This window comes from Trichomycterus rosablanca, chromosome 17, assembly GCF_030014385.1.
Source record: "Trichomycterus rosablanca isolate fTriRos1 chromosome 17, fTriRos1.hap1, whole genome shotgun sequence".
NCBI lineage: Eukaryota > Metazoa > Chordata > Actinopteri > Siluriformes > Trichomycteridae > Trichomycterus > Trichomycterus rosablanca.
Window position 1 is genome coordinate 7276092 of NC_086004.1, and position 12210 is coordinate 7288301.

The following is a 12210-nucleotide window of genomic DNA, read 5'->3' on the forward strand; positions in this document are numbered from 1 at the left end:
ATAAAGAGGGAGCTTCCTTCACTGGGACTGACAGGCATAAAGAGGGAGCTTCCTTCACTGGGACTGACAGGCATAAAGAGGGAGCTTCCTTCACTGGGACTGACAGGCATAAAGGGGGAGCTTCCTTCACTGGGACTGACAGGCATAAAGGGGGAGCTTCCTTCACTGGGACTGACCGGCATAAAGAGGGAGCTTCCTTCACTGGGACTGACAGGCTTCCTTCACTTGGACTGACAGGCATAAAGGGGGCGCTTCCTTTACTGAAACTGACAGGCTTCCTTCACTGGGACTGTCAAGCATACAGTGCTAGCTTCCTTCACTAAGACTTACTGGCTTTCTTCACTGGGACTGACAGGCCTAGATGTCAGTCTTCCTATACTGGAACTGACAGGCATAAAGGGCAAGCTTCCTTCTGACTGACAGCTATAAAGGTCACACCTTCACTGGGACAGACCTGCATAAAGGGGGAGCTTCCTTTACTGGGACTGACCGGCATAAAGTGCAAGCTTCTTTTACTGGGACTGATGGGCATAAAGGCCACACCCTCACTGGGACTGGCAGGCATAAAGGGCAAACTTTCATTAATGGCACTGACCGACATAATGGAAGGATCTTCTTTTACTGGTTCTAACAGGCATAAAGAACAAGCCTTTCTTTAACGGTACTACAGACATAAAGGGCAAACATCGTTCACAAATCTTTCTCTCACTCCACTATAGAATGGGTGCCCTTAGATGCCGGGTACCATGGTGATACGACAAATCTGGCAAGCTGTTACCACTGGGCATTTTTGTTTTAGGTGGGAGGGGAAGTATCACTTCAGTTTGAAGCGACAGTGCATATTAAACATTGAAGAGTTACACTGAAAGAGAGTTACTACTCTGAATTTAAATATATTAAAACAGTGTCAAGCTATAGAAAGTCAGTCTAATTTGACATTTTCTTGGATTTCCAACAGGCTAATTTAGTGCTAATCTATCTAGTAGGGATTTTTTTTACAACCCATTGAATTGTAAAGAAGAGGTTTCTGTTCTCACTAACAGTGTCGGCTGTAAAGCGCAATCAGAACAGTATCTCCAACTTTTTTACCAGTCTAAATCTTCAATATTAATGTTTTGAAATAGGACCTAGGATTTTATTTTAGGTGGTAGGGTGGATCCAACAGCTGTTTTGCAGAATTTATTGTAAGCTGGAGCATGAAGGACATGTTTCATGGTGGTATAAGAGAGCCAGCTGTGAACACACTGGTGGAGTCTTTAACAAAGGGTGGTGTTGCATAGATTTGACCCTTTTTATTAATGTAGTTTTATTATTTATCCAGTAAATACATAAACCACCCCATGTATGAATGTTATCGTTACGTCTGAGACACATGAGCGCCCCCTACTGTAAATCTAATGCATTATCATTCATGATTGACTGCAGTTTAGATTTAAAAAATAGATTTTAGATTTCTCCTGGGTTTAGGGTTCAAAAACCATTTGTGTTAGAGACCACTTAGGATTAAACCATATACTGTTATGATGAGTATAAAATCTGATCAATAGTCGTTTCCAAACCATCTAGCAGGGAGGTCTGAAAGTTGGATTGCAGTGTAGGCTGGCTGAGCTCTTCCCGTCTGTGATTTGGCTAAACAGGCTCCCTCGTCAGCTCTCACCACACTCAGCCAAGTTTACATGGGATTGGAGGCTCAGGTTTCCTGTTTCACAATGGTCCCTCGGCTCCCACAGGCTCTGCGCTTGTTTTCCTTCACGGGGAGGGGAAAAAAACATTGGAGGCCATTTCTTGGAGCTATTCAGCTTTCATTTCCTGGATAAGATTATGAGGGAGAGGGAAGGATCAGATAGACTGTATGACTTTGGTATAGATGTGTGTGATTCCCGTAAACGCAGAGCATTAGCTGTATTAATCTGTCAATAATGACTGAACTGCTGATCTGGAAAAAACTTCCATTTGTGGGCGTCCATAAATCGATCAGTCATGTCAGCAAGATGAAACCTTATGCTGCCTCACCGTGGTCTGACTACAGGAGCTTTGCAAAACAACAGTGTTAATGTACCGTACATCAATCAAAATGCTTCAGCACAAACTTCAGGACTGTAGCTAGAATTAATTTTATTTTTATATAATTAATTGTATGCACCTTTTAGCAATGGGTGTGACTGAATCACATAATCTGAATAATTAGGAAGGATGTCTACACACTTTTGGTGAATGTAAGTATACATTGGGCTAGATGAAGAATAAGGCCATCATAACAGAAACACTCATAATAATTAAGCAGTCATTCCTTCATTTTAAAGTCAGTAAGAAGCAACTTGCTTATAATACTTGACACTTCAATTGCAGATGGTGCAGCGGCCTATTTCGCTAGTCCACCACCGCTGAGATTTGGGATTCGAACTCAAATCTTGCAGTGCTATCAGTCTATACACATGATTAGCTGTGTCTGGGAGTCTGAGTGAGGATGGTGGAGGAGGGTTTGCCGCCCTGTTCAGAGTGTTCCTGCCTTGAGCTCAGTGTTTCCCAGTTGAACCGGACCCACCACTACCCTGACCAGGATTCAGCAGTTGATGGAAAAATTTGTGTTACCCTGTCTTGACCAACAGCAATCCAGAGTCAGACTAAAATTGAGATCTCCATTTGAAGCTCTGATTGGTTGAATCATGATGATGTATCATGATCATGATACTAGATCCCTCCATTTTCTATCTTCTAGCTAATGGGATCAGGGGTAAAATAGACAGTGAAAGGGCCGGTAATGGCTTCTAAGAGCTGGAGGGAACGTCGGAGGGATGCGGTGGGAGGGGAAAATGATGATGAGAGCAGTCTAAGAGTGGAGAAAGGTGGAGGTACAGTGATAAAGTGATGATAATAATAGCACCATCCACATTTTTATTCTTGCTGGTCATCCATTCTGACCTGATCTATACAGACAGCAGAGAACATAGGCTCCAGGACTAGCCACACAAAGATCATCTCGGCTCCAGGAAGCTGGCTAATGCAAACACATTAGCACTCACTTACAGGGGCTTGTATTCCACATTATAATTGTACTTTTTTTACTGCCATTTTACATCCTGACGATAACCCTTCACACCATCAGAAATGCAGTTCTGGTTACATTTGTGATGATTGGCTATGTTTTAGGTGAATGTGTTCATCATGGTGCAGCTGTTCTAATAACAGAGGGGTTGCTAGGAAAAGATGCGGCCAGTTTAATCAATCGATACGTAAAAGGGTGCGGTGCACTTGGCTGTCTGTCTGACGTCTGCGTGACTTACGGGATCTGAAAGCCAATAAGAAATCAATAAGACAATGTTTTTGGTTCTGGAGTAACAAAGAGTGCAACTTACACTACACATTATTTATTTTTACACACGTTTTCAATTAAAGCTTTAAACAGCACTGATGTGAAACTCATCTGTGTGCTTGGATGGAGCAGTATATTATGCTAGTCCACCAACTGGGTTCGAATCTCAGTGGTTCTATCTTCCAGACGGGTGTCTACGCTACCATGTCTGAAGGGGGCGTAGTCACCCTGTGCATGGTGTGTTTATGTCTTGCGCCCAGTAATTCCAGATGGTACCAGATCCATCGCAACCCTGACCAGGATAAAGCAGTGGATAGAAATGAAAAAGATAGATGGATAGAAAGAACTTTATTAATCCTGGGGCACATTGTTTTGTTACAGCAGCAGATATACAGAGCTCTATACATATTGCACAACCATTTAAAAAAAAAAAGAAAGAAAACACAATAAAGAAGGGATATACAGGGGCACTACTATATACTAATATGGAGTTTAAAAGCTATATCTAACGTATAAAAAGCTATATCTAAATTATATATAATAGTGTAAGCATACGTATACACTCATGCATACGTGTAGATGCATATGGACATACATACATACATGTGCATATAAATACACAGCTCATGAATATAGTTAATAGTAATAATAATTATAATTTGTAACAACAAATTAGAAGTTTAGAAAAAGTTATTTAGAAAATAAAGAGTTTAGAAAAGTGCACCAGAGCTGACATTTCGAATTCATCTGTTTGAAACTCAGCTCTGCCATCCGGCTGGGCTGGGCACCTACATGAACAACAATTGGCTGTTGTTCATATAGGGTGGGAGTCGGATAGGTATAACTGATGCAGTTACGACCTCTGCTGGCTGATTGATGGCGCCTGCACAGAGTTGAGGAGTAATGCGTTGATCAGGGCGTGGCTTTCCGTACACAAAGCTGATCCGCATATGAACTCGCCTCATGCAGGTGAAACGATGCAGTCAGCTACTGCACACGTGTCAGAGGGGGCGTGTCAGTCTCAGCTCTCCTCAATCAGTAGATCAGTAGAGAGGAAGCATAATGCAATTGGGTAATTGGATACACTTAAAAGTCAGGAGAAGAGGGGAGAAAATGCATAAACAAGCAAACAAATATATATATATATATATGTATAACAGGCTTTAAGTGTTTATATATTGTAAAGCTGAACTCAAATAGTAGCAAATAGTGAAATTTGGAGCATTAAATAAAAGTAAATACATGTTAGGCAAATACGTATCAAGGAGGTTTTAAGTTTGTTCACTTTTCTAGCTGAATGTGTGACTGTTCTGTTTTTTTCTGTGTGTATGCATCTTTTATATTTTTAATTATTTTCTCAAAAACGGTATATAAATGCTTTTTCTTTTGCACTTACGCCACCTGGGTTTGCTTTTGTAATTGCACCCTCTCGAACCACTGCACCCTACACATGTTAAAAGTCAGGCCCTGCAGCGGGGTTATATTTAGCCAGCTGCACCACCAGAGCACTCACAGACACAGCAAACGCTGTTCGTCATCTGGATAAGAGACTGATATGGACTGATATAGAAATGAAAATGATAAGGTGACAGTGACGGGCTGGTTTTGGCTTACTGCAACACTAAGATGTTAAGAAAACGATTTATGAAATGCATCGATAGGATAAGATGGCAGGCATGAGCACCATTCCCTGTGTGTGGATGTGTGGATGGTGTACATAAAATAAGCAGGAGAAACAGGAGTCCCACAGAACTGAAATGCAGTATTTTTTGCTTAACTTGAGCCTTATGGTAGCAATTAGGTCTTAAATGGAGTCTGAGCCAAGCAGTGGCACAAGTCGGGCACAGAGGGAAGCCCTGTATTTCCACTGTGAAAAGCAGCATTCGGTTTTGTTTGTGTTTTGTCGTGTTTGGTGAACCAACACGGTTAATCGTATTTTTATCGTATTATGAAACGTTTATGTGATAAACACATATGATGCTAGCCTGCCAACTGTGCCTACTAAACAAATGGACAACTAAAATTTGGTCCCAACTTTTTTGTGCTCAGTAATTGCTGTTTTCAAGCTTTCAAGTTCTAATATAACACACACACAATGATAAGATAAGACTTTATTGATCGTCTTGGGGAAATTAACTTGTTACAGCAGTATGAGAGATGGTAAAAACCGAAAGGAACAGGCAGTCAAATAAAAAACGTTGAAAAATTTAAAAAACGTAAGATACAGAATTAAGAGCTGCTAGACAAAATTGCACACAGTGTGTAGTTATTTACATCAAAGGGTTCTCTTTTAAAACAAGTAATGTACTTGGTTGTATTATTATGAATGTAGTATATACATGCAGAAGATTTATTTAAAATAATTGTAATAGAAAATGAAAAAAAAAAGAAACTGTTATTTCACTGACGTAATAGAAAACTGTTATTTAGGGTATACAGTCTGATGAATGGTCATTGATGAGCCATGACATTAGGACCACCCACCTAATATGCTGTCAAAACAGCTCTGATCTGTAGCTGTACAAGACTCTGGTACAAGGACATTACCCGTCGTTATTTTCTGTCCAGTGAATCTTCCTCTCACTTAAGTAAATGGTGCAGTGATGCCCATTGAAGGTGCTTAGTTCTGACAGTGGACAGGAGTTAGCTTGAAAGCTTTGATTGACCTGCAACTATGATGCACTGTGTGTTGTGATACATTTACCTCATTACCAGTATTAAAATTATCTGCAATTTAAGCCTAAGTAGCTCTGCACTTGGTTCGTACCAGACATGACTTCATTTTCTTTGCCATCATTGCCAACCAACAACCTAAAAGCAGTTCATAGCTTGTCCCTCCTCTGACCACTGTAGGTGGTTACTTACCACTGCTTTCTGTAAGCGCCCCTTGTTATTTCAGATACTTCAGCCTATTCATCTGACCATAACCATTGGGCCCTTACCAAAGTCACTCACTCACTGCTGCATTCAACACATGAACTACAAGTGACTTCCATTAGCCCAACATTTTAAAATATTTCTGACCATTACATGCACCATTGTTACAATCTAAGCAATTAAGGGTTAAGGGCCTTGCTCAAGGACCTAACAGTGGCAACCTGGCATTAGTGGGTTTTAACCGGCAACCTTCTGATTACTAGTCCAGTACCTTAGCTGTTAGGCTACAACTGCCTTTAAAAAAAAAAAAAAAGGTTAAATAAACTTGAAATAGTTAGTTATTATAGCATTTTAACAGTAATCAATATCCAGCTCCAGCTCATGTTCATTGCAAACAACAGGACACACACACACACACACACACACACACACACACACACACATTCACTCACACATACACTGCTATTTGCTGAGCTTTTAAAAACAAGATGCACTAATGCATTTAAGGCCAGAGTGCTGATTTCAGTCAAGTCGAACTAGCCAGCTGACAGCAAAGTGAGTAAAAAGGCATTAAATAACTTTACACATCTCTGGATCTGGTGTAACGGGTGGCTTGATGTTGTACAGGGCAGTTCTGAAGAATAACCACAGGGGGGCGGTATGTCCCTTATCTTCAAGGAGGATCTAAGGTGTGGTCCAGCAAGCCGCAATATAACAGGCTGCAAATACTGCACCATTATATAGTGGATACGGTATTCTGATCCAGGGACTAGTATGCAGTTATGGACTATTATAATTCCCTAAACTAGATTATGATTTGACTACTAGTCCATTAAATGTGTTATGGAAACAGTTGTTTATTTCCACACACAACACTGACACAAGTCTGGCTGTGGACATGATATGATGAAAACCCAGCATGCACCATTCAACAGTGACTAAGTAAATCAGCAAATAAATCACATTTCCTTACTCCCATCCCCTGCTTTTCACTACTCTATCTCTCACCTGTGCCTGGAAGGTAAACAGCGACTGGACGTGAATGTGAATCTTATCTTTAACCTGGGAAAATGATACCCTGTGCTTTCAGTGTTCCATTAAATTTCATTTATCAGACATTATTGTTCAGGGTCTTGATACAGAAGGACTTGATTGTTTTTTAGAAGCTTATATTGTTAGAGCCAGAGCAGTTTAACCCCTACATACTGTACACTTTTTGGGATTTTAATGAATTCTGTTTAGTGAGCGGTTGTGTTTCAAATACCGTCTTTTGTACTGAATAGTGTGCTAAACAACATTTTGACCAATGGCGAAACTACTGTTTGAGCACACTGTGTAGGAATTTGTGTACAGATTGTGACACAGCCATCCACCTTGGCTTCATGTGCACTGCTTCACCTGGGAAACGAACCCAGGACCTTCCTGCTATGAGGCGACAGTGCCACTTACCAAACCACCGTATTGACCTGTTTATAATCGAAGTAGCTGTATTGATATCTAGAGTCATTGACATTTTAGAGTCATATTTTTGGAAAACACACAAACATCACATACAAGGGCAGTTGTAGCCTAGTGGTTAAGATACTGGACTAATAATCAGAAGGTCACTTGTTCAAGCCCCACCACTGCCAGGTTGCCACTGTTGGGCCCTTCAGCAAAGCCCTTAACCCTCAATTGCTTAGACTGTATACTGTCACAGTACTGTAAGTCGCTTTGGATAAAAGCGTCTGCTAAATGTCCTCTCCCAGCAAGAAGGTCCGGGGTTCGATTCCCAGGTGGAGCGGTCCGGGTCCTTTCTGTGTGGATTTTGTATGTTCTCCTCCGGGTGGTCCGGTTTCCTCCCACAGTACAAAGACATGCAGTCGAGTTAATTGGATAGACTAGGTATGAGTGTGTGAAGGTGTGTGTGTGTTTGCCCTGTGATAGACTGGCGACCTGTCTGGTGTGTTTCCTACCTTTCGCCCTGTGAATTGGACACACCACAACTCTGAATAGGATAAAACGGTGGTCAAACAGACAATGAATGAATGTATTTAAGATTTTGTGCTGATTTTGTGAATCTGAGATGATCTGTATCTAACTTTTATCATTCTTTTTCTATGTAGGGCTTCATAGGAAGCCACCCATGAGGAAGTTTGACTGGTGAACAGACCAAAGGCGAGAGGTCAGGATGACGACAGTAGCTGCAGAATTCGAACACATGGAGATCCAGCAGCAGTACCAGGATACTGTGAACAACCGCTGGGATGAGGAGTGGGACAACGAGAACAGCTCAGCCCGCCTGTTCGAGCGCTCACGCATTAAGGCCTTAGCAGGTGAGACTGGGTTTGTAAAAGACTTAGCATAGGACCCGGAGGAACTCGGGCCATATTTTGACAAGTGCTAGTGTGCTGTTGAGAAAAACGTCAAGGGATCGTTACACAGTTACACAGTGAGGTGTTGGGTTAGATCAATTAAATTCCATAAAGATTATACGTATCAGACCAAAATGGCACCTCACATTGATTCACTCTTCACTCTTGTTTGATTACTGTTTTTGATGGAAAAAAAAATGTCATGCAAATTCATCTTCACCAGCTGACTATTGATTCTAAATGAAAGTGCAGCTGCAGGTTCCTACAGAGCTGATTTGAAACACACCCCAACAAAGTTTTTTGAATGATGTGGGTGTTTTGCATCATGCTTCAGTATAAAGATAAAACTCAGATCATCATCTGATAATAACTACTGTAATGTCAGGAACTATGGGGTGGCGCAGTGGACTATTGCACTAGCCCAGCACTGACTTTATTAGGAGCTATCGGCTGGCCAATTGTCTAGAGACGTCACCGGCTATGGCTGAAATGTTGAGAACTCAAGTGAATACACGCCTGTTAACAAATGAATTGGTTCTGAACTAAGGCTGCACCAGATCTGTTGTATGTGGGGTTGTTTTACATCACGTTGTGGGCAAAGGGCACTACCTGGAAATTGCAGCATAATATTGGCATACGCGAATGGCACATAGTCAGGTCAGTACTGGTCAAGGTAAGTTTTGAGTGTAAAAAGGCTTTAAAGAATGACCAGCCCCAAAATGCTCTCGTCTGCAGCGTGTTTACAGGGAGATGATGATGGCCGTGAAGCTGCCTGCTGAAGGGCAGTAAGATGGGCAGCCTTCAACCTTGCTTTTACCCTCCCACGCAGCACTGGACTACCTCAAATATTTCACTAAAAATAAAAAAAGCTTGGACGCAGATTGTTGGCTTCCTACTGTTGCATTTTGCTTCTCATAACCACAATCAGAGGTTTTTATAAAAAAAGAAAAACAGTAAGATTCCAGAGAGCATCCCGCTTTTCACATGACTGTTTTTATGCATTCCTCAGTGCACAGAACACATGGTTCTCTCTTTCCCTCTGTCTCACACTTGTGCATTCTCATGCTCTCCCTCTCTCTCACATACACTCTCTATTTTACTCTTACTCTTTCTTTTCTATCACTCTTACCCTCTCATTCTTTCTTACCATCTCTCATTCTTTTTTACACACTATTTCTCTTTCTTATACTCTCATTCTCTTATACTCTCTTACTTTTGCCGCTCATTCTCTTGCCCTGCTTTTTGCTCTATTTTAACTTTTCTCTTTTTCTCTCCTTCTTGCACTCTCTTGTGACTTGTTTTTTTACTCTTTTTCCCCATTCTCTCACCCTCATTCTCTTTCTCTCTTTCTTTTCACTCTCTCACTTTACCTCTTTCTCTACCCAGAACTGTAACAGAAGTTGAGGGGGAGGTAGGTTGAATAGTAAATGCAATACACATTTCCTTGTAGTTTTTCATCAGGGATTATTTGTACAGTGTCTGGTTTGGGTAATTTTTATGTCCAAACATGGCTTCTTCAATTCTGAAAGTAAGTAAAGACTCAGTCACAGTAGAACTAGCTGTGGGTATCATCTTGCCATACAGGCATTGGAAAAAGTTGGGGAAAAAATATTTTAGATCAGCAGGCATGTTTACTCATTACTAAACAGCCTATTATTTACTGTCCACCACATTTCATAGCTGGCAGTAGGGCAGATAGCATTTATTACAAAATTATAATTTAGTAAACCTGAAAGTGCACCAGTGGAACATAAAGTCTTTTAGGATTTGAGAGGCTGGCAAGATTTTGAACAGCCAAACTAAAAAGTAACAGATTATTTACATTACAGTTTATTAATGGTGGTCTAGGTCAGGCCTAAAATAACCCTTTTTTAAAATTAAAGTTTAAGAATTTATGTGGTACAGCCATCATGTTGAGCTCTACTTGCTTTTCCATTAATATTTTAATCATGAATATATCTCTACTTGGACCATCTGTGATCCTTATAGGTCATCGCTGTTGTGCTGTTAGTCAGGAATACAAATGACCATTTTAAAAGCCTTTTTTTTTTAAACACTGTCCAAATTTTTAACAATGCAATGCACAATATCATACAGACACGAGTTGAGAGCTTCAGTTAACAGAATGTGAAAGAATGTGATCTAAGTAACTTGTGGGGTTGCTGATGCCAGACAGGCTGGTTTAAATTTGTCAAAAACTGCTGATCTCTCAAACATTTCAGAGACATTTTTTCTCTGGCATGTCTGACCGGGCCACTGACGACGTGACTGGATGTGCAATGTAACGCTAGCACATATTTTAGTCCCAGTGGGTCGATAAGGCAGGAATCCCCCCCTGCTAGCACTCAGCATACCCCACTAATGTAGAACATGTGGGATATGATTATAAGAGCCAATACTATGACATACAGCTTTTAACGCCCCATTCCTCAGTGTGTCTCCAAAAAGGGTTGCCAGATTCTTGAAAAATGAAAAGTCAGATTACAAGTTTTCAAAACTTTTATATACTGTAAATGTAAGTAATCAATCACTAATAATTTCAGATATTTATAATGTACATATGTTATAAATGTTATATGCAGTAACACTCCCTGTACAGGATCCCAATCCATCTCGGGGCCTCAAGCATTCCATTCTCAAATATAGCCAATCATGTCTGTGTATGCACCACTGGGGATTTGAACCCTGGATTCCAACAGTAATGAGCCAGCACAGTTTACCGCTGCACCACCCATTCGCCTAGTTGTGACATTTCTTCACATCAGTTATAAAAGTTGAAACGAATTTCATGCTTAATAATCAATACAAAAGCACCTGCGAGTCTAATGTCTACAGAGGAAACACCCATGATTTTGGTTTCCTTTCTTTCTGCTTCCCTTCTCACATTTGTTGTCCAGATGCTACTACTAAAAGCTTTTTACGTTCACAGCATGCCTAGCCCATAACGTCATGTTCGTGCACCCATGCTCTCTATTGTACTTCACCTATTCTGCTCAGCCAGCTCACATTTGCTCTGCTGAAATCGGCAATCTTGGATGAATTTACAGCCAAAAAGATGTCATTGTTAGTGATGTAGCATTGGCATGAGCTGTACTCATTGGAATTGCATATTACTTGACAGTTTTTTTAAATATTTTTTAATATTACATTGCAACATCATGAGAAGAGTTTTAGGAAATATTCCTCCTTAAGAAGCTTTTGTCTTAATTCCTAAGCAAATAATCTGCGTAATTAAATATTAATGCAACTTCAGCTAATGTTGTATCTAATGGCTCTATTCTGATTGAAATAGAATTTAATAGCATTGACATTGAGGAGTCTAAACATCCCAACAACGCTGCTGCACCTGACTCATACAGTCATTGTACTGGTCTTCCATCTTAATAGCATTTGATAAGTGAGGAACTTATGCTGGTCAATTTCCACAAAGCAAACAGAGCAACAGGCTCAGGATGACAAATTCCAATTCCTTTTACTGAGATAACTCCCTGGTTAAGGTGAAAGCAAGGAAAAACAATAAAAGGCTTAGTGTTGGATCGGAAAGCTCAATGAGAAATCATTTTAAAGCTAAAAGTCAGACAGGATAGAAAACAGAAGTGCACCGGGAGGTCAGGACAGAGCAGTGATGCCTGTAGGGTTCTGGAGACACGTGGGTTCCTTGTGACC

The 12210-nt window shown here is 40.6% G+C and overlaps 1 protein-coding gene across 2 annotated transcripts in view; it reads left to right on the forward strand.

Annotated features, from left to right (window-relative positions):
* sptbn1 (spectrin, beta, non-erythrocytic 1) overlaps window positions 1-12210 on the forward strand; it is a 76692-nt gene that overhangs the window by 18727 nt on the left and 45755 nt on the right. Inside the window, exon 2 of one of the 2 annotated variants that reach the window (XM_063012829.1) lies at window positions 8296-8505. In XM_063012829.1, the coding sequence (XP_062868899.1) occupies window positions 8361-8505 (145 nt within the window). In that variant the 5' untranslated portion in view covers window positions 8296-8360. Of the gene's footprint in view, window positions 1-8295; window positions 8506-9936; window positions 9956-12210 lie in introns of those variants that run through there. The other variant, XM_063012831.1, reaches the window with a different exon arrangement.